Raw genomic sequence first — 21309 nt, forward strand, 5'->3', positions numbered from 1 at the left:
AAAATATTTTTCAGACGCGTTGGTTTTTAAATGAGGTTTTAAACTCCGGTGGGGTAGAATATATTTTCTTTCAAGGCGAGAGCCGGGGTTGAGGCTCTGAAAACCTATGGAGTGGGGGATAACGTGGTAATGAACAGTGGCCTGATTTGGCTGGAGCGCAGGGTTCATTAAGGGGTGCAGTGGGGGGATTTAGCTGGGTATTTTCCCAATAACGAGGCTGAGATCAGGCAGAAGGAAGCCCAACTGAGATTTTATTCCGCATCTCCGTGCTTTGATTTAATCATCTATTGGGTCCCTTTAAAAAATTCTCCTCCTCTTTCCTAAAGAGAGTTCTAGCAGTTGGGGGTGGGGGCCATTTCCTAAAGTCAACGCGTAAGTTAAAGGTCTGCAAAGCTGCCCATGGGTGATTTAAATCTCGCACCAGAAGAGGAAACGTGTGGGAAGCGGAGTAGGGGGACCCACTAAACCACAATATCAGCCCCCAAACGACACCAGCCCCTGGCGGGACAGGCTGCCTTCCAGACCCGGGAGCGGGACACCAGCGCCCGCCGGAGCTCAGAGCCCCGCACTGGCGGGCTAGGGGGAGAGGAAGAGAGGGAGGGAGGGAGGGAGGGAGGAAGCGCGAGAGGGAGGGAGGAAGAAAGGGAGGGAGGCGGCGTCATGTGATCCGCTTCCCTGCTCCTTTAAGCGTCCACAGGCGGCGGAGCGGCCACAATCACAGCTCCGGGCATTGGGGGAGCCCGAGCCGGCTGCGCTGGGGGAATCCGTGCGGGCGCCTTCGTTCCCGGTCCCTTCCTCGCCGCGCTCCTGCACCCCTGAAGTTTTGCAGCGCCCAGAAGGGAGGCGAGGGAGAAGGGAGCGTGAGAGGAGAGGGAGCAAAAAGCACACCCTAAAACATTTATTTCAAGGAGAAAAGAAAAAAGGGGGGCGCAGAAATGGCTGGGGCAATTATAGAAAACATGAGCACCAAGAAGCTCTGCATTGTTGGTGGGATTCTGCTTGTGTTCCAAGTCATCGCCTTTCTGGTGGGAGGCTTGATTGGTAAGTGCGAAAGCTGCAAACTTTTCCCCCTTTCTCTCTTTTCGGGCCCCTTCCCTCTTTGCCTCTCGGGCTACTTGTTACAGTATCACTGCCTTGCTTCTATGATCTAATTAGTCTGGCTATTGTGCTTAAGAAAGCAGAGCTCCATGGGGCTCCGTGGGGCACAATCCAGTCTAGTGGCTAAGAGAAAAGGAGGGGAAAAAGTTTTGGCCTAGTTTCAGTATCCACTTGAAAGGAAGGAGGGGGGTGGCGGGGGTGGGAATCTTAAGCATGGCGACGGATCACGCGAGGAAGCTCTGGGTTACAAAGTTGATTGCCGCGCCCCGCAGCTTTTTCCCGCGTTCCCCCCTTTTCCTCTCGGCTCCCTCCCAATCAGCTCCTGGAGGGCAACGTAATCGACTTTATTAGGAACAACTGAAGAGTCGGAGAACTGCGCGCAGCGCAAACCGAGAGCCCTGTTACGGGGCTGCGATCTTTGCATGTGTAAACGCTTTTGGTTGTCTCAGCTGGGGGCCGAGACGTTGCATTTTGGGTCCTGACCTTCGTGCCCTCGGCTTCCTCGCCACACCCCCAACGCCCCCCCTCCCCCAGCACCCCCAGCCGTGGCAGTCGGCAAGGTCCTAGCCTTGCCCGGAGCCTGGATGGGGTGATGTGCGGTGGGAGAAAGTCCTCGGCTGGCACTGGGGGAAGTTGGAGAGTTCGGAGGGGAAAGCGTATCAGAAAGGTGTTGCTTTTGGCCTCCTGCTCTCTTGCGAATCTCCCCTCCTTCTTAGAGCCCCGAGAGCCGGTGAGTCTGGAGCCCCAGGTCCTGCCTTGGCGCCTAGGAGGGCGGCCTCCGCCCCTGCCGCAGCCCCCCGCAGGTGACAGCTCCCCCCTGGGAGAACTCTCCTGGCGTGCATCGCCCGGACCTCTCGAGCCAAACAGGCTTCCGGGTGAAGAACATGGTTTCACGGACCTTCCACTCAAAACGCTCCCTTCTCTCTGTGTCTCCATCTCCGTCCATCCTCCCGCCTCCCCGCGCACTCTGTTTCCCCTCCTCCTCGAGATTTAGGAAGTCCCGGCGCAAACTTCAGAGCCAACTTCCTCACCCGCGCGGATGCGAGGCTTGGTTTCCGTATTTCGCAGATTTGTAAAACTTTGCGAAGTGGAGAGTCCCCGGAGGGGCTTTCTGCGTGCGTCCCTTTTCCAGAGCCCGCGCGGCGCGGTGTCATCGTGGTCGTGAGAGCTGCACAGGCGTGGGCACCTCTAGTCGTGTGCGTGGCGTTATGTCTCCAGACTTGGGTTTGATGGGAACAAATGAAAGGGAGGCTGGTTCTGTAAATCACTGTAACATCCAAGCTAATTGTTTAAACAAAGGAGAGTGGGTGAACCTTCACCAAGGAGAGAAATTTCTGGGGGGAGATCTTGCCTTTCTCTGTGTTTGTATCCAAAAGCAGAAAGAGGTTCAGAGTTTTCCAAGCTCATATCCTCGATTTGGGTCAAACAGCTTAATCTTTTTATTCCTGGAACCCTCAACACCCTCCCCCCGCCCCCGCTCTTATGAGCTCTTGTTTAGCTATGTGCAATCTCCGTGATTCCCTGTATTGGATTTTTCGAGGCTCTTAATACATTCTCTACTGCGAGCTGAAGGCAGCCTTCCCTGTGCCCTCACAGTGATTATGCAGCGGTTACAATTACACCTCTTGTCTCCCTTGATGAGCAGTTGCAGTTAGATGCCATTGGATCTTGTGTGATTTCAGTGGCAGACCATAATTAAAATTTCTTGCACCTTGTGCTTTCAGAATTAAATTGGCCTATTATCCCTGTCTGACCTTCATCCTCTTTGAGGTTTTTGCACAAGCAGTGAACCATTACACATAGTTCCCTGGTATTTGTTGGTGTGTGTTTCTTTTTCTAAAGTGAATCTAGCCCATTATCCACTGTTGTAGGTTTCTTAGGGCACTTTTGGAACTAGTATAATTTCTGGCATCTTAGCACTGTGGAGAAGGTCCAAGGGCACTGTTGAGTGGCTGCTGGTCACTGGAGTTGCCATAGGATCAGAACTGTTGTATGTTCAAAGAGGGGTTTGTTTGGAGTGACACCAAGGGTTGTTTTTCCCAGAGAACTTGATTAGTGATCATACCTGATATCAAAAAGTTAGTGATGGGTCTAGATTCCCCTCAATAAATCAACTGCTTTAGTTCCAACTTTCCTTGAAAAAGAAAACTGTCTCTGTATAACAATTCTTGGGGGAAACCTGTTGTGTAAATTTACCCCTTACCTCTCCTCCTTCCTCAGTTGCCAAGGCTGTGTCCCTAGTTCAGGCCTGAAGGCTGAAGAGATCAAATTCATTTCACCGTAAACACTTTGAATAATGGCTTAGCCTTTATCTCAACTAGTTATAGAGTAATTTTTTTTTTTTTTTTTTTGCTGTTAAACAAATCTAAGAACTTAGGTATGCTACAAGACCCAAACATGGGAAATAAATATCAACAAAAGGTAAGTGATATGTTTTCCCACCAAACTTTCCTAAACTGGAAAGCAGGTGAAACTAAGCAAAGGATAGAACTTTAAGAAAGTGGGCGAGTGGAATCAGTAGCTGAAGGAGCAGTGTTTAGGCTGGAAAGTCTAAAGTCCAGAAGCCTCCTTTTCCACCCTCCCCAGTGAGAAGAGAGCCCCTTCACTGCTCAACTGGACTGATCCATAGGAAGTCAGGTGTCTTGGGTGTGTAGTGTCTTTCTAATTCATCTGCAGAGGCCAGGTGAGGAAGTGAAATCTTCACTTTGAATTGGCCTTGATAATATATTGTTCCTTTTTGATCACTGTTGTCCTAGATGAAAGGAAATATGACAGCCTATAAAGGGGAGGATCTGAATGGCAAAGCTCCTGATTGTAAGTGTGTAAATACTCCATACACTTATACACAAAGTAAAAACAACCACCCACCCTCCCCAAACAATAATGACAAACCATGCACCCAAGGTGACAGGCACTTTTTCAGTTAACCAACAGGCTTCAGTCTTCTCTTTGGTAGGTTGATGAGTTAAAGATTCCTTTCAGTTTATGAAATTGCATGAATTTTTCAGTGCTTAGAGAGTTTTATACGACTTTCAGACTGGTGTTTGGTTGTAGCCTTCTAGAATCAATGAGGAAAAATTTAAACACTAGATAAAAAAGAAATAAGAGGGATTGGGTTTCGGTTTAGTCAGCTTTTAAGTCCTCTCCTACTCCAACAACCTTTTTAGAACCAAGTTTTATTTGGTTTGTTTGTTTTTGTTTTTTTGTGCTTGTTTTGTTTGTTTTGTTCCAGGGTCTGTATACTGCTAAACCTTTAATGAGATTTTGCAAGAAGGCTCTGGAAAGTAATATATGGTAGAATTTGGGGTACTTAAGAATTTACTGAATTATGCTATACTTTTGTAAAAACTTTGAGCCATTATAAAATCATGCATCTGATTGTTATCTTACTGAGAAGATTTTTTAAGTGACTAACTTATTTTGTATTTAGAATTCATTTAAAAATTTAAGAACCCCTGAAGGAAAAGAAAATATTTTTAAAGATATAGCTTAATCTTTATCCTCCTTAAAAATAAGCCTGCAGAAAATTTAAAAAATAATTTTCCTTTGATTTCACGTTTGGTGAATTTAGTTCATGGAGAAGCAGCTGCAAGGGTGGTGGAAGAGGGGAGGGGAAGGAGACCATGTGCCCTGAAACAAGAGTGCAGCCGACTAAAAATCATGAACTTGATTCCCTGGCCTATTATGTGCAATTTGCTCAGCTTCAAATTAGTCATGTCTGGGGGATATAATGGTTGGAAAAGCAGGTCACTGTTCCCACCTGTTCTAAAACTGGTAAGAGTATAAAGATCAGGATTAGATGAATAGAAAATTATTGCACTGTTTTAAGCATACCCATAAATGAGAATATCCTAAACTTAAACCCAAATAAGTATCAACAAATTGCCCATTATTATTTCTTTAGGAAGGATTGCTTTCTTTCAAAGGCTTACAATGTGAGCGGCCTTTTCTTGTTTTTTATTGCTGAGAATATTATATATGTGTATATATGTATAATACACATACGCACATTTTTATAATCAGTTTTCTCAGTTTTAACATGGACTTATCTACTTCTTTTCAATGATATAGCCCATATTATTGTGCCATTATTGTTTGAATGGGTACTGTGGATGGTTTTGATTGTGGTCCATTCATATGAAGAGTTTTTGTTTCTACTAGTATCATTTATTTGAAAGGATTTTAAGAAATTAAATAAAATAAATAAGTAAAATTATAGGCATGCAGCATATATAAGGGTTTGCTTCCCAATACATTAGGTTTTAAGCTTGTTGTGGTATTTATATTTTACATATGTTAATAATGCAATACTTGGCAATCCTGCAGTGTTTGGGTATCTGTTAAGAAAAGAGCTAAGAAATTGGCTTTTGGTTGATGTTACTCCACGTTTTTCTGTATTTGATTCTGCTTTTTATCTTGTAAAATTTCATATCTGACTAAACCATGTCATTTTTTTCTTTGTTAACTACCAGAGTATCTAATATGGTTTGTAGAAGTACTGTGCAACCTCAGAAATTCTTTTTGTAAAGAGTGGGAAATTTTTTTGTAATTAAAATTACATTATTTGACTTTCAAAAGACTAAGCTATCTACTTGGTTATTGCAGCAAAATCATGCTAGTGCTAACAATCTCTAATCATACTTTCATCTACTTATTCAGTACAGCCTGTCTAGCCTTCTGTTGGAACTTTCCCTTTTCCCTATTCAAAGTGAGAAACATTTCCTTGAGATAATAGTGTGGCTTTGTAAAGTTTTCAAGTCCCCTGCCTGGAACCCAGATCTAGACTCAAAGCTTTTCCTAGCAAGTTGACATTTTGTAATAATGTGGCCTTTAAATTTTTTTTTTTAATCCGTGTAGACTGAGGGAAGATTCTTACCTTATCTTCCTCATAAAGGTGTTTCTATGGAGATTTAGAGTTTGAAATTGTATGAAAGTCCTTAGCTTAGAGCTCATGTATGTTACCTGCCTAATGTGCAGAATATTGATTGGAGCCTGATGTGTATCCAGGATAGGTCTACAATGCTGACTAGGGCTTAGGAAAGAGGGGACTTGAAGCCTGAGTAACCTAGGGAAGCCAGAGGTTAGAAAAGAGTTCCTCTTAATTCAAGTTCACTAGCAAAAGATTTCCTACAATGAGGTTTCTAATATCACGATAATTCTCACTCATTTACTGGAAACTTGAGAACATGTGAAATGAAAAGCCCTGTTAATTATGTCATCAAATAGTTATATTAATATTTCATCTTGACATAAATATATTAATAAAACAATATACATAATGCTTAACATGTGTTAAATGTGCACTGTGTGCCAGACTTTATTTAATTTGATCCGTGCAAAGCCTTGCCACACTGGTACTATTGTACCCATTTTACACATAAGTAAACTGAGGTACAGAAAGGTCTAGAAAAAGTGCTCAAGATTACCTAGCTTGTCAGGGTCAAAGCTAGGGTTGGAGTCCAGTCAATCCAGAATTATCAGCCATTAGGTGCTCCTGACCCCATCTCCCAAAGCCTTGATTTCTAGGGCTGAAAAGAAATGGTTTGAATGTAGAGAGAGATGATGAGTAACACTGCAAATGCAACTAATTTTTCATTTTTTACCATTGGGTAACATGTTAACCATTGGGTAACCTGTTAAAAATATCATCTGATGATAAGTGAAATGGAGCCCAGCTGTACTTAGTAAAGCAGAGCCTTGCCCCAGCTAAGAGAGGACAACTTCTGAGAAGTCTACAACTTCTTACAGGTTCTAACCAGTTCCCATAATTCTGTGAAACATCCATTTGGCTGAGCAGCCAAGTTTATTAGCCACAAAGTGTTTGAGTTCTGCCACCTTAAGGAAGATTATTCAGTTTTATTTTCTCTACTTAGTGGTTTTAACATATTTATACAGTTATATAAGTCTGGACTTTTTCAAAGGAAGAGAAGAAACTGAGGTTGGAGAGCTTTTTACAGGGTGTGGATTGGCAGTGATAGCAGAGCAGTTGAAAGAAGAGCCTCTGACAGTTGAAAATTGTTTCCCCAAAGGATAATTTTTGTTTATATACACACCCATGCATAATAATGAGGGCATTTCAAACCAGAGGCTTCCATGCTGACACCGTGAATTGGTTCATTTTGTTCTTTGGAAAAAATGCTGATGGATATTCTCTATTGAAAGATTTACTGCCCCCAGTTTTGATAGAGACTCTAAGAAATGATGGGAGACAGAGAGCCTGAAGACATGAAATGATCCTGTCTATCTCATTTGTCTTGTGTTCTCTCCGAGATGTTGTAATGGTGGCACAATAGAATAGACAAGTGTGCCAGATGTGGATGGTTCCCAGAAAAAGTGCCTGGATGGGGGTGTAAGTGGAGAGGAGGAGCTTGAGGCATTGAAATTCTCAAACTTGATGATGAAATGTTTTGTGTTTTTCCTTTTTCATAATAGGGCTAATCTAAAAGGATTGATAAATAACAGAAAAGAGCAACTCATATGTTTTAGAATACAAAAATCCTAAGTTTCTTTAGCCCTTTAGAACTACCTCTCCTTCCCCCCATCCCTCCCACCCCCACCATATTCCACCCATAATTAAATTTTATAGAGGAGCAAAAGTGATAATCAGAGTGTCATCTGACCAGTAGTGAGGGATTTGGCTAGTTACGATTTGTTGCTTTTTTGAAGATTTATTGGGTGACTATGGAAAACATTTTACAGGTATTGATTCGTTTAATGAACATAACAACCTAAAGGAGCAGGTACTTCCTCCAGTTTTCAGATGAATGTGAGGCTCACTTAAGGAACTTTTTGGAGTTAACAGAAATGGTAAATAAGAAGGCTGGCATTGAAGCCCATGATCCTGAACTGAATCAAGCCATGCTCTTAAGTCTAATTCCAGTCTCCTCCTATGGTACCTGCAATTTCTTTGGGAAACAAAGAGTCAAGTGTGAGGAAACATTCTACCCAGATTCAATAGAAGATGAAAGCTCAGACTGACTTTTTCTGCTTCTATCCTTTCCCAGACCACATACTCCCATCACTGCCTGGGTACTATTCACTGACCTAGTTACTTCCTATACAAATGATCCCAATTCCTAAAACATATTAACTTCTTTCACCAGCTATTGTAAATGTTCGCCAATACTTTGCAGGTCATGGTGGGGAGGGCTGAACCTGAGAAAATTACACCCCAGCTCCACCCCCCCCCAAAATTTTATTACACTCAGTAATACACTTGGAGTAACTGAGAGTTGTAATTGGAAACTTGTGGAAGTAACTGACCTGAATGCCAACTAGACTTAGCATACACAATAGGTCCTGAATATAGCTGTTGAATACAAGGGAGGGGAATGTGGGTGTGGAGGAGATAGGAGAAAAATTAGGGCCCCTGTAAACATATGAGTACATCTCTTTGGGACATAGCTTATGCCTGGATTTCCAAAATCTACTTCCGATGCCACCCACTCCTCCCAAACTGAGCTAGTGTTTGTGTCTGCTATGCCTGTTTAAATCCTGGGCCTTCAAGTGCAATTTCAGCTCCCTCTTTTTCCTTCCTACTCTATTCTTTTAATATTCCCTGGTAAAGGGTATTCTTTCTTAATTGGCCCACAGGAATTATAGGGCCTTCTTAATCTTCTAGTTAATTCCCTGGGTTAACTCAGAGACTTTATCCACAAATACACATTTCCAAGAAAGCAGAAGTACTTGAAAGCAGAGGCCAAGGTATTACATTTGTTTTGGCAAGGCCTTATGATCTTTCTTTAGGAAGAAGGTAACTGGCCTGCAAATGATTGATTCAGTTTTTTTTTTTTTTTTTTTTTCCGAGCCACAGATTAATAAGGTTAAGCTCATGAGAGCTGGTTGGGGGACAGTTAACTGCTGCTTTTAGTTTGGGGCTGAGCCTCTCCCAGAGAGAGTGCCTGGTGTCAGGGCAGCATCATGTAGTGGAGAGCAACTTAGCTATAACTCTGCAGGCGATCTGTGGTCTCCATGATCTCAAATAAGTCACAAAAGCTCCTTGGCTCCCGCCCTCCACTGTGATGTGGGACGGAGGCCTCCTATTTCACGGATGGTTGTAGTGAGGAATTCACTCTCATGAGGACAAGGAACGCTTTGGGTCTCTCGTTGAGCCAGGCCCACCAGAGATCTGATTCCCAGAGGACTCTTTGCTGAAACCATCTGCTTTACCCATATCCATCTCTCCTACTTTTCTTTCTCTGTATCCCTCTGCTCTTAGATCTGGAAGAACTTAGCCTTGACGTCATTTATCTTCTATTCTTTTTCTTTCTTGAGTCACCACCACTTTGTCTAACACCTCCAGATTCATGGATCTATTTAGGCAGAGGGAAGTGGAATGACCCAGAGCATTACTCATTTTGGGTTTGAAAGTACACAAGAGAGGTCAACCTGCTGTCTAACATGAATTCACATTATAACCGTATGTCTCATAATGGGCCTTCCCAAAATGGTAGGCATTAATATTGCTGCAAATAACTAGCAAAAAAGCACATGAGTCTAAATCATTGTCCTAAAACATGCACATTTTGCTCCAGGTTTATTACTTTTGCTTTATAGACAATTTTAACAGAGCTCGGTTATGCCATTTTCTAAGTCTACAACAGTTGGGACGATTTGCCGCAGAAACTCACTGGCAGCAGAGAGATGTAGGCATGTGGTAGGTAACGTGAGAACGTGCCCAGGGTTCTGGGGTCTCTGGGTATAGGCAAGTCATATCACACCTAGCAGCACCCCCACCCCCACAGTGACATCCTTACATTATAGGCTGGGGTATGTTAACTGATTCCACTCTAAAGCTGTGTGATCTTATCAGTTGCCGTAAGTACAGCTTTTTGGATCCACTATACCTGTCCCCTTTGGTGCTATCTGGCCTAAAAGGAAGCTGTGGAGCTTGTTGCTATTAAATTGTAAAGATGAAAGGGCCTTGGAGACCATCTTGTCCTACCTCCTATGAGGAGGAATCAGAGTCCAAGAAAGGGAAGGGGCTCAGTTTACACAATTAGGTGCAGAGCCTTGGTTTAGACTCAGGTTCTAATGCCAGTCAGCACTCCAAGCATATATCTCCTTCTGAGTTTCAGCATGAAGATCATCTGATTTCTGTCTGAGGCCATAGAGTTGATGTGCAGAAAATTCCCAGCTTGTGGTTCTTAAAGCTCCATTGACTTTTCTGTTACTTGAAAATAAAATAGCAATAACTTTATTGTCTTCTCCTGCTTGCCTTTGTATACTTAATGTTCTTAGCTAACTTCTGATGAAGCATGGAGTGTTAAGCTATTCTCTGTGGATTTTAAAGAACACCACATAATCAAACAAACAAACAAACAAAACAAAAAACAAAACTAAATTTCTTCCTTGTTTGCTGAGAGTATGGTACATCTCCTTTCTCCTGCTTGAGAAAATGTAAATTTAAAACTTAAAAAAAAAAAAAAAAATCTGTGCACTGTTCTCCTTATCAGTACAGCAAAAGTGCCATCCTCATGTTTAAAGACTTCATAAGTCTGAAGCTTCCTTGTCTAAACTTCTGTGACTAACTTTTGTGCTTTCAGAGGATGTTGGTGGCAGGCATGATTCTGAAGTTGTAGTGAGTTTAGGGGAAGTGACATGCCCTGTATTTTGGGGGGTCTATTTTACATGCAAAAGAAACAAACAAAACTGCTCATCTTTGTCTCTGCCATTTCTTCACTCTGAAGGCAATTGCAAGTAGAAAATTCAAATTGCCAAGGTACGGCTTAACATGTTGAAGGCCTTATTCCATTGTGACTGACAAGCTTATTTTTGTGATTTTAGAGGTGCAAGTATTACAGGGTAGATTCTTCTATTATTATTGTTGAAACTAAGCAGAGTCACAAAGCACTGTTCTGCATCCTCTGATTTAGCTGTAATTAATATTTTTTCTTTTATTTCTCTGTTTAACATGCTTGCTTTCAGGTGCTCACAAACAAAAAATTGGGTTCTATATTTGTGAAACCCAGCCCTCTCTCATGGCAGATCAGGTCTTTTTTCTGTTCCTTTTCTCCAGGTTCTTATGTATTTTATCTGCCCTCACTTAGGTTGGAACTCTCCTGAGAACGGAATGCCTCAAATGTAGAAAACACACGTCCCCACATTCCTTTCTTTTCTCTGCTCTGTTGAGCTAGTTCTTGCTTGTGTGAAATGGGCTCCAACTTTAGCCCCCGCATGCCTGAGCAAAAGAAAGTTGTAGATAAGATTTGTACTGAGAGGCTTGGGAAAGACTGCACCAGGGGCCTTGCTGTCACTTAAAGAACACACCTGTGCTTAGAAGGGATCAGCTTCTTCAGAATTGTGAGGTGGGGATGGGTGGGGCGGGGACGGGCTTGTCTGTGACAGGCAACTCCAGGGCCTTGGACATCCTTTCAGTCACCCATCCTCCTAATTGTACAGCGTTTACATGTTCATGAGCCAGCTGGTGTTAAATCCTCGGCTGGCACCGTTCTTTGAACATGCCCAAACAGAACAGAGTTCTGCTCTATGAGAACATGGTGTTTCTGGATAATAGTCGATGAAAGAGAAAGAAACAGGATAATTTGTAGATGCCCAAGATCTCTAAACTTAGGGTATGCTAAGGTCACCTTTCAATTAGCATTTTATTTTTTCTGTTATAGATATTGGGAGAATTCTCTCATGTCACTTTTCCTCTACCCCACCAACCCGTTAAAAAAGACAAAGAGAGGAAATATAATTTGGGAGAGAGAAGAGGAGTAGGCTTGGGATTTAAACAAAATCAGCAGTAGTATATATTTGAGAAGATTGCATTTCTGGGTCATGATGTGGTTAGGTACTGATACCAGCTCCGTCCAGGGAATCCACCAACTCTCTGTGCATCTCACGTTAGAGTAACTCTCCCACCTAAGCAGTGCTGCTACAGGAATTTGGAAATTGCCTTTAATGACTTGGGCTTATAAAATTCCTGGGAAATTGTCACACTACAAAACAACATGGTATTGGCTCAAGGTTTTCCATATGATGTTTCTGTTCAATGGTAGACTTACTGATCCTTGCATTCAGAGTGATCAGATTTCTAACTGATGGCATGTGGTTTTAGCGTTGATCAGTGGGTGTGATCTGGTTTGTTATCAAACTTGGACAAGCCATTTACATGCTGTGAGCCTCAGTTTCCTCCTCTAAACATTTCTGCCTCACAGGAGGTTGTGGGTTTAAATGAGAGAACATAAGTTACCTGCGTGTATGTGCTAGATCCCTCGATATATGTTAGCCATTTCCCTGAATTGAAGTTGTCACTAATTAACTTCTTAAGGATTTTTGTGTGTGTGTGTGTGTCAAACCAAGTCTAGTTAGGCTCATGGCAGCTTATTTCTGCCTCTTTAGTAAATTACATAAAATAAGAAACCCAGCAACCCTGTTTGATAGCCTCCCCATTAGGCATAATCCATGCAAGCCAACAGTTCAAGAAGCACGTCATCCACGCATTTGGTGAATTAGAGCAATTAACGTACTTTTTGATCTGGTTAGTAATAGTTTTCACCAAGGTTTAATTTGAATCTTAAATTTTGTCTTTTAAAATGCTTGCCAGTACTCACGGCTCTTTATAGCATAGTTGAGCCCAGGTAGCTTTACTTTTAAATGAATATCACTCAGTATGTGGATGAGAGATTCCATCCATGCTTGCTGCATAGCAAATCCCAGTTGTTCTTCTGTTTTACATTATAAAATTGAAGTTGTCATCCATTGGGAAATGTTTTTGCTTCTAGATATAACATAATGACAAAGACCTTTGAAAGTCAAGCTTCAAGGAAAGAAATGATCTTTTTCTTGTAAAATATTAATTACTTCTGAAGCTTTAGCTAGAATTATCTTGTATTATAAGGAATTATAAAGAAAAATAAAGTTAAAAGATCATCCCTGTAAGACCAGAAGCTGCAGGAGAGCCGGGGTGGTCTAATTTGTTCGTCTTTTATCTCCAGTGGTTACCACAGGGCAGTGCAGTGTGAAGTGCTCAGTAATACTTTTTGAAGAAGTAGATAAATGCCTTGCATTTTGCATTGATTGCAGAGGTAGCTAAAATGCTTCAACTTTAAGGTCAGCCTTAAAATTTGTAACACACTATTCTGGGCTGTTCTTTTATAATTGAAATGAGGGGAGATTTCTTCTTATTCACCTGAACTTAAAAGATCATGTCACCTTCATGGTTTATATGCTTAGATTTATAAAATTGTAAGTTTGAGGAGTTTGGGGAAGGGACCTTTTCTTGTTATGTTGTATAATAGGAACTAAGGCCCAGAGAAGTTGCAGTGAGAGAAGATTTGAACCAAGTTTCCTGACTGCTGGAGAAGTGTTTCATTACCTATGCCTACTGTTACACTGATTACTAGTAGGTCTGATATATGTATTTGGTCTTTATTTGGCCATAAAAGCAGAAAAGGAATTGTGGTTATCCATACCAGCTGATAAAGTTTTCTGGGAAAAAGGAACACACCTTAGTATATGAATCTTGAATATTTAAATGGGAATGTTGAACCATAATGGAATTTTGTGATTTATTATCTTTAAGAAGTGTGTTTCTTCTGCTCCCTGAGGGCTGTTTTTTAGGGGCTTCTTTAAGAAGACCACATAATTTGATTAATTTTCTATAAACTTTGAAAGATGGAAAATTCATCTTTCAAAGTTTCCCTTCAAAGAATTTTGCAGATGTGTTTATGGTTCTTCTTAGAGATCAGTAATGTATTTATGATGTCAGCTTTTATAACTGCCCTTGACAAGAAAGCATAAGACATTCAAATAACCACCTCTGCATTCCATTGTGTTGAGCTTCTCGATCCGGTGGGTGGGAATGAATTCATCTGCACATTCTTCCAGGTTCCTGAACAGTACTGAAACATGCTGTGTGGAATATGTGCCTGCAGGCAAAGAGGAACCTGGGCCTGTTGACTTTCCAGTGGAGCCAGGTGGAGATGTGGTAATAGAGATTTAAGAAGCAGATGTACTCTGAAAGGGAAGGAAGCAAAAACCAAGGAGAAAACTGCACAAAAGCTGGATGTGGACTTCTCTTAGCCAGACCTTCCAGCTAGAGGTGGGAGTACTGGGGAGGGGACAGAGCTGGCACAAGAGTCAGGGGAAGAGGAGGTGGTGGGGATGGAGAGAAAACAGGGGCTTGAAAGAGGCGACAGGAATTCCTCCTTGGCTGGGTCATCACATCATCATGCAGGCCTTCCCTCTAAAATAATGACGTGTGTGTGCGCGCGCGTGCACGTGTGTGCGTGTGTACCTATCCACCGCTCTTAAGGCTAGGTAAAACCACACCGGAAATGGGAGTTTGCTGTTCTAAATGTAAGCAAGCACGTTGGGTTCAGAAAGACTGGACAGGAATCCTGGTTCTACTTTTTGTGGGCTATGTGGCCTTGAACAAATTATTTAAACTCAGAGTTTCCTCATCTATCTCTTGGGTAAAATGGGAGTAGTAGTGCTTGTCTTGTGACATTGCTGCAAGGATTAAACGAAATAATCTGTGAAATGAAAAGTATGTGTACAGTAACTTGCAAATTGTAAGCACAAAGAATATGCTATGTGTTATTTTATTATGTCTTATTCTTTTAACCCAAGAATGATTTCCCAGTGTTAAATCAGCCAGAGTCCTTTGGAAGCTGACATAAAAGGTTTTCTGCCTGCTCTGAACCTGGATACACTGGTTCAGGGAGAGGTAGATAGTTCTAGAGTCAGGTTTAGCTTGCTTGTGTGAAATTAAAATCTAGTGACTAGAAACATGCATTTTGTCCCCTTCTAATTTTATTTGCTTTTAAACAAGAATACAATGATGTTAAAGGAATTAAAAGCAAAGGAAAAAGGAAAAGAATCCTCCTAGGATCCACCATTTTAATACAATTCCATGTTAATTTTTTATTTTTTCACACTTCTGTGACTATTTCCAGTTTTATATAAAAGAAATGTAAAAGCCTAGTTAGCAGAGGCTCAGACGTTTATTGTTTATGCCTCTACCAATTATGTGTTTTCTTTGGAAACTCAGCAGTCAGTTCCTCCTCTCCTTCTAAAACTCTTCTCTAATACTTAACTCAAGATTGCTTGTTGAACCAGTGAACCATGGGAAATTCATTTTCAAAATCTGCTTAATTGCTGTGAGACTTTTAATTTGTTCTGGATGATGGTGCTAATGTCTGGGAACTGGAACTGAAGCCCTCCAAAGTTGTTAATTCAATCAGCCGCTGTGCCCTTGCCATGCCTAATGAGGGGGGGGCATCCAGACCCCTCTCACAAAGAGGCTGGGTCCCTCCTGACCACCTCGTCAAGGATGAATAAGAGGGGCCCCATAGTTAGGTCGAACACTTGGGGCAAATTACCAGGGTGTCAGTCCACATTATCCAAAGCCCTTGGTTGTGCTTCCCCAAATAATTATTCAGTAGGTTTTATGTAGGACCCCAGAGTTTTAAGACATGGTTTTTGTGTGCATGTGTTCACACCTGCTCATCTGCAAAATTCTTTAATCACTGAGGGTCTATTTGGCTCTGTCTGCAATCTGTAAGATCATAAACATCACCCCCAGACCATTGATATTCCTGTAAACCGCTGAAGTTTTCCATGGTGAGACTGGTGAAAGCTTGCTCTGTCCTCATGATAAATTAGCTTGTTTATTCCTCTTCTGCTTATTTCTATCCTGCTGTTGGTTAGTGTAATGAAGCAGAAGTCCATTGTGTATGTTCATTGGGTAGCGATCCTCTGGCACCAAAGGGGGTAATTGAGTAGAAAGGCAGAATACTGTTGGTGCATGGGAGAAGTTAACACCACATGAGGTCACCAGGCTTCAAGCTTTAATCAATGTGGACACAATGCAATTGAGATTTTGAAAAGGGTTTGTTTATAGTGTGAGAGTAAGGGTCAGTAGTTAATTTGAAATGCTGTAGGTGTGTTTTCCTTGAACCAAGAAGGTACAGAGCATGTGTCATAGAGGATTGTAAATATCCTCAAGGGAGGGATGTAATTGGGGTGGGGGTTTAAAAAGAAGGGCATTAAGAACTTCAGTGTACGTATTATTGACCCATCCATGTTTTATTTAAACTTTTACCATTCTTCAAAATGGGAAAGAAACCATAGAAAAAACACTATATAAGGCCATAGTGTAGAGGCACTGCCCTACCAAGAAACAACTTTTTTTTTTTTAAAGCAGTGCTTTCCTTTGGGAATATAATTTGGAGTGCTATAAAAAATATTGCTAAGAGTAGTAATGCGTGCTCATTCTCAAATAATTCTCACTCTCAAAAGTTTACATCTTTTAAGTTTTTTAATTGCTGTAGCTTGAATGAAATAATATGAAAACCCTTAACTCCTCTACTCATTTGTGCTGCTGCTGTTTTCCATTTCAGGCTCCAGTCTAAGCTGGGCATGTCTGTCTGCTTTGTGGATTATCTTTGACATTTTTCCCTATTATTTGATTACCTAAGTTTCAACAACTAGAAACACCACACTTTTATAATCACTCTTCCAATATGAAAGTAGAGAGGGCCCTGTCCTTTTGTTGCAGGGAAACTTTTCAGGCCAACGTCTGGTTTTCAGAAATGACTATGGGAAAAGAACATGATAGCTATGGCAGAACCAAAGACTAGACTGTAGACTCAGAGATGCTTTGTTAAGTGCATGTTAAACCTAGGTGATGAATTCTTACTCCTAATACCTCATATTTGTTTGGTGCTTTTATTCTTCTTTGAAGCACATTCATAGAAATGATCTCATTTGATCTTAACAGCTCTCTGAGACAGATCAGTCCAACAGGAACATTCACATTTTAAAGTTATGGAAACTGAAATGGAGAATAGCTGTGTTTGTGGTTAGTTTTGTTTGAGAAGGGTTGATTTGGTCAGATTTATTTGTAGTGGAATTGCTCTGAGGATGTGAAGATTAATTGCTACATGATGATAGGATAAAGAGTAGTAAAAAAAAAAAAAGCTTAGTTTTTTAGTATAGAGAATTATTTCTCATAGAAGTTGCTGTGTATTAGCCAAAGATTATTTTCTTAGCTATCTTCTAGGACAAGTATATGCCATCTGTGGTCCATCATCTTTAATTTCCCCATGTAACAGCTGCTCCCTTAAACAATTGTTTAAGCAAACATGTAAAAAATATCTCTTTTAAGGAACAACAAATTTTAGCCTGTGGAAGGTCTCCAGATGTTTTGACCTTTCCCAGGGAAGATCTGGGTCTTTAAAACCCCGTGGAGGGCTTCCTAAGTGGCGCAGTGGTTAAAAATCAGCCTGCCAGTGCAGGGGACACGGGTTCAGTCCCTGCTCCAGGAAGATCCCACGTGCCTCGGAGCAACTAAGCCCCTGTGCAACAACTGTTGAGCCTGCGCTTTAGAGCCTGTGAGCCACAACTATTGAGCCCATGTGCTGCAGCTACTGAAACCCATGCACCTAGACCCCGTGCTCCACAACAAGAGAAGCCCCGGCAATGAGGAGGCCGCGCACCACAATGAAGAGTAGCCCGCACTCACTGCAACTAAAAGAAAGCCCACACACAGCAAAAAAAAAAAAAGACCCAACACAGCTAATAATAAAACAAACAAACAAACAAACAAACAAAACCCTGTGGAAAATCTTAAAGAAGGAGCCAGGGAGCACCTAGGGATGAGCGTGAAATAATTTACTAAAATCTTAACTAGTAAATGATGCTTTTGTATGGTCACCCACTTACTAACTCTTCCATGGTGTGCCTTTCTCCCTTAAAATCATGTCAACAAATATGCATTGAAAGGCTATTTCTTATGTTGGTATGATAGCCTATAGAATGGATTACCATAATTAAATTACCTAATCTCTTACTGTTGGTCATTGATGATATTTCCAGTGGGGAGTTATATAATAACAGTACTGGGAAAACCTCCCTTGTAGTTAAATTTTTGTTCATACCCTTAATTATTTCCTTAGCAATTTCACTTCTGTGAATTTATCTGAGGTCAAAAATCATGCCCATTTTTAAAGATTTTGTTAATAATCTCCAGCTTGCCTTTTGAGATCAATGATAACCACCCATGTACCTCATAAGTCAGTCCTAGGAGCATCCATATCCCTGCATCTTGGCCAGTACTGGGCATTACTTTTAATTTTAAAAATTTTGCTAATGTGCCAAGAATATTTTTTTTAATTTACATTTCTTAGATTACTAGTGAGGGTGAGCCTCTTTTCATATGTTTATTGGCTATTTGTACTCTTTTTTGACCTGCCTGGTTGTTTCCTTCCTTTAGTGTGCTATTTTCAAAGTTGATTATCCTTATAATACAACTTCTTAGAGATTAGGGAAAAAGGGAAGACTTACGGGAGAGGATGGTTCAGCCTCATTCTATTGATAGCAGGATCCTGCATTTCCTTTGTGGTACCTCCTCTTTCCTACTCTCAGACCATGAGCTTTAAGAGAGGCTTCACCTCTGACTCCAGTGATGGGCATGTGACCAAGCCACAGCTGATATGTGGCTCAATTTAGTCTAATCAGAATGAAGTCTGAGACTTGTTGTGGAAGCTACCAGGAAGAGATGTCCTCTCTGTTTATTACTAAACTTGAATCCAGATAATATGAGCCTGGAACTGCTGGAGCCCTTTCAATGAAGCCTGAAAGTGAAACTAATAAAATATAAGATAGAATTCAGTGACTGTAAAGAAATGAGATCTGTTGATATAATTTGATTTCTCAAAACAACCACTATCTAAAGACCATGCTGTCTCTGGACATTTTTCATCTTCACCTTACTAATTGATTGATTGCTTTAATTTTTGCTCAAGCAACTTTGTGCAGGGTTTCCCTCCTTTTGCAACCAGAAGACCCCAGACTGATATACTTACTATGCCTTTGGTTTAAAGATAGGCCAATGGGGACCACTACTATACTGTAGAAGGCATATTTGGAGAGTTTGCTTGTGTTTGGTGGAATAGGTCTTTAGTGACAATTAAAAAAAATCAGATATGGAACCAACCTTTGTTTGGCACAGCTCTTCCAACTAGAGCAGTAGTTGAAATGGGTGTGTGTGTGTGTGTGTGTGTTGTACCACTGTTGGAGCACCAACTGGCTGGTGGAGATCATAATGACAATTCTTGTACCTCAGCCAGGCTGTTGGCTTTGAAGCAAAGCTCATTGCAACATGTACTCCTGCTGAGCTGGATGTGTGTGTGAAACGGATGGCAAGAGGATGTCCAAGCAGCTAAAATGAGGTTCTCGAAGGCACAGGAGAAGCTTTAATGACTGCCCAAGCAGACTAGTATTTGGGGGCATGGTTGGGAAACTTGAGTAGGTATTACGATCACTTGAGATTTCTTTGGGACATCCATAAGTCTGTGAGGCAGAACAAAGAATGAGCTGGCACATGTTACTACAGTCCCTGAGCTGGGTTAGTCATAGGCTACAGAAAGAATGCGCACATGGATCTTACCTTTGATTGTAGAGACAAGGGTGATAAAATAAGATAGTCTGTTGTCAAGGTCAAAGTAGGTGAAATAGATTAAGTGCTCTAAGTATTTTTTAGATCAGCTAAAAAGATTTTTTTTGAAAAATTAGGGAGTTTGGCCAGACCTTTGTGGTGTGGCTGGTCATGGGAAACACAATTTGATGTACATAATTCAGGACAAGATTCACGTCATTCAAGGCACTGAATTAAGAACAATCTTAATCCAAAAAGCTATGAACAGAGTATCCAAGAGACCTGGCGCTAGCCCCATTTGCCTCCTTAGACATATCATTTAATCCTTCACGCTTCTTCTTGCCTTTGATTATTTGCTTAGTAGACCTGGTAATACTTTCCCTTGGCAAATAAACACAGAGGCATGTCTTTCTCAAAAAGCCAAAGATGTTGGCCTTTTCCACTCATTTCTTTTCTTATTGTTAAAGGCACTAAAGTAAGTCCTCAGAGTCTTTAGGTTACTGGCAGATTAGAAATTTGTTTAGATGGTGATTAAAGTATATCTTAGCACTTCGCTAAATTCTGGGGAACATAAAGAGGCACAAGTCATGATAATCTGCTCATCTGTCCTGTCATGGAAAGAAAGCGTGACGTTAATGAGTTGAGATCTCAGGGAACCTATTTCTCACCAGCTATGAGACTAGGTTTGCTTTTTTGTATCTTGTCTGTACCCTATCATAGATCTGTAAATAAGAGGAGGTGTTATGAAGGCAAGGCACTTATCTTTTGTAATGTACCAACGACAAACAAGGTGGCACTGTTTTAGCTGAGTAGACAGGCAGGGCAGATATAAAGATACCATTAATAAAACAGAGCATGGTGTGGTAAAAATATTAGATAATGTTAATTGAGCACTTACTATGTGCTAGGCAATGTGCTAAGTGTTTTATACACATTATGTTGGCCCACCGACATGGTTGAGCTGGAACTAGAATCTTTGTCTCAGTTGCTGTTTTCATGTTTTAAGGTCTAGAGAGACTGAATGATCCTTAAATCACTGATTTGGACTTCTTTCACTTGATAATTGTATTTTCTTTAAAAACTGTATGTTCTAAAAGCAGTAGAGTTTTGGGGATAAAATCTGGGGGTGGTTGTAAATTGACCAGAAGGTTTACAAATACCCGTAAGGACAGGCATTGTGTTAAACATTGTGGGCAAATCCATTCAGCCTAGGGCCTTCCGTCTGTATTTCCCTTTGTGAACTCTTTTGCTGAATGTCCCATCATCCTTTGTGAGATGAGGTCCTGTTCATCCTGTCTGCTTTCACGACATAAATGTTTTAGGAACTCTCTGCAGACTGGATGGATTGTCTCATTGGGCTATGAACAGATTGTGTGGGCGATGAGACAAGTAAGAAAAGACTCAGCAATCAGAAAAGGGGGGTGGAAATCTCTTTCTCTGGCTCTCAGAATGGAGCTTGGACACAAAGGGAACTTCGTTAATCATGCCTCCTTTGTAATCAGAATGGTGGAGGCATTTTTTTTAAACCACTATTATTTTGTCCTCTGTCTCGTCTGAGTGAAACCAATTGTTAATAGCTAATCGAGGGGTTAAAATTTTCCCAGACATGGCCAGGCAGAATCAACTTCACTTGATAAAGTAGTGGGTTGATTCTGGTTGGAAAACCAAGTCAGGTGTGGTGACAGGCTTCTTGCAGACATGCTGCGGGTCTGATAGGATACCCTTGTCCAAGATCTACATGGTGGCAGCTTTGTGCTTAGTTGATGAAAATTCCATGTGTGTGTGAGAAATGGGGGAGAGATAGGTAAGACTTGGGGATTTTG

At 41.3% G+C, this 21309-nt stretch overlaps 1 protein-coding gene across 4 annotated transcripts in view; it reads left to right on the forward strand.

Moving 5' to 3' along the window:
- Positions 1-670: 670 nt before the first annotated feature.
- WLS (Wnt ligand secretion mediator) overlaps positions 671-21309 on the forward strand; it is a 97926-nt gene continuing 77287 nt past the window's right edge. For 2 of the 4 annotated variants that reach the window (XR_009050062.1, XM_057716724.1), the window contains exon 1: positions 671-1041. Coding sequence is in view for 3 of the 4 variants with exons in the window: in XM_057716724.1 (XP_057572707.1) it covers positions 936-1041 (106 nt within the window). In the remaining variant the exon portion in view is untranslated. The remainder of the gene's footprint in view (positions 1042-21309) is intronic. The other 2 variants (XM_057716714.1, XM_057716734.1) reach the window with 1 other exon arrangement.

Source organism: Hippopotamus amphibius, chromosome 1 (assembly GCF_030028045.1).
Source record: "Hippopotamus amphibius kiboko isolate mHipAmp2 chromosome 1, mHipAmp2.hap2, whole genome shotgun sequence".
NCBI lineage: Eukaryota > Metazoa > Chordata > Mammalia > Artiodactyla > Hippopotamidae > Hippopotamus > Hippopotamus amphibius.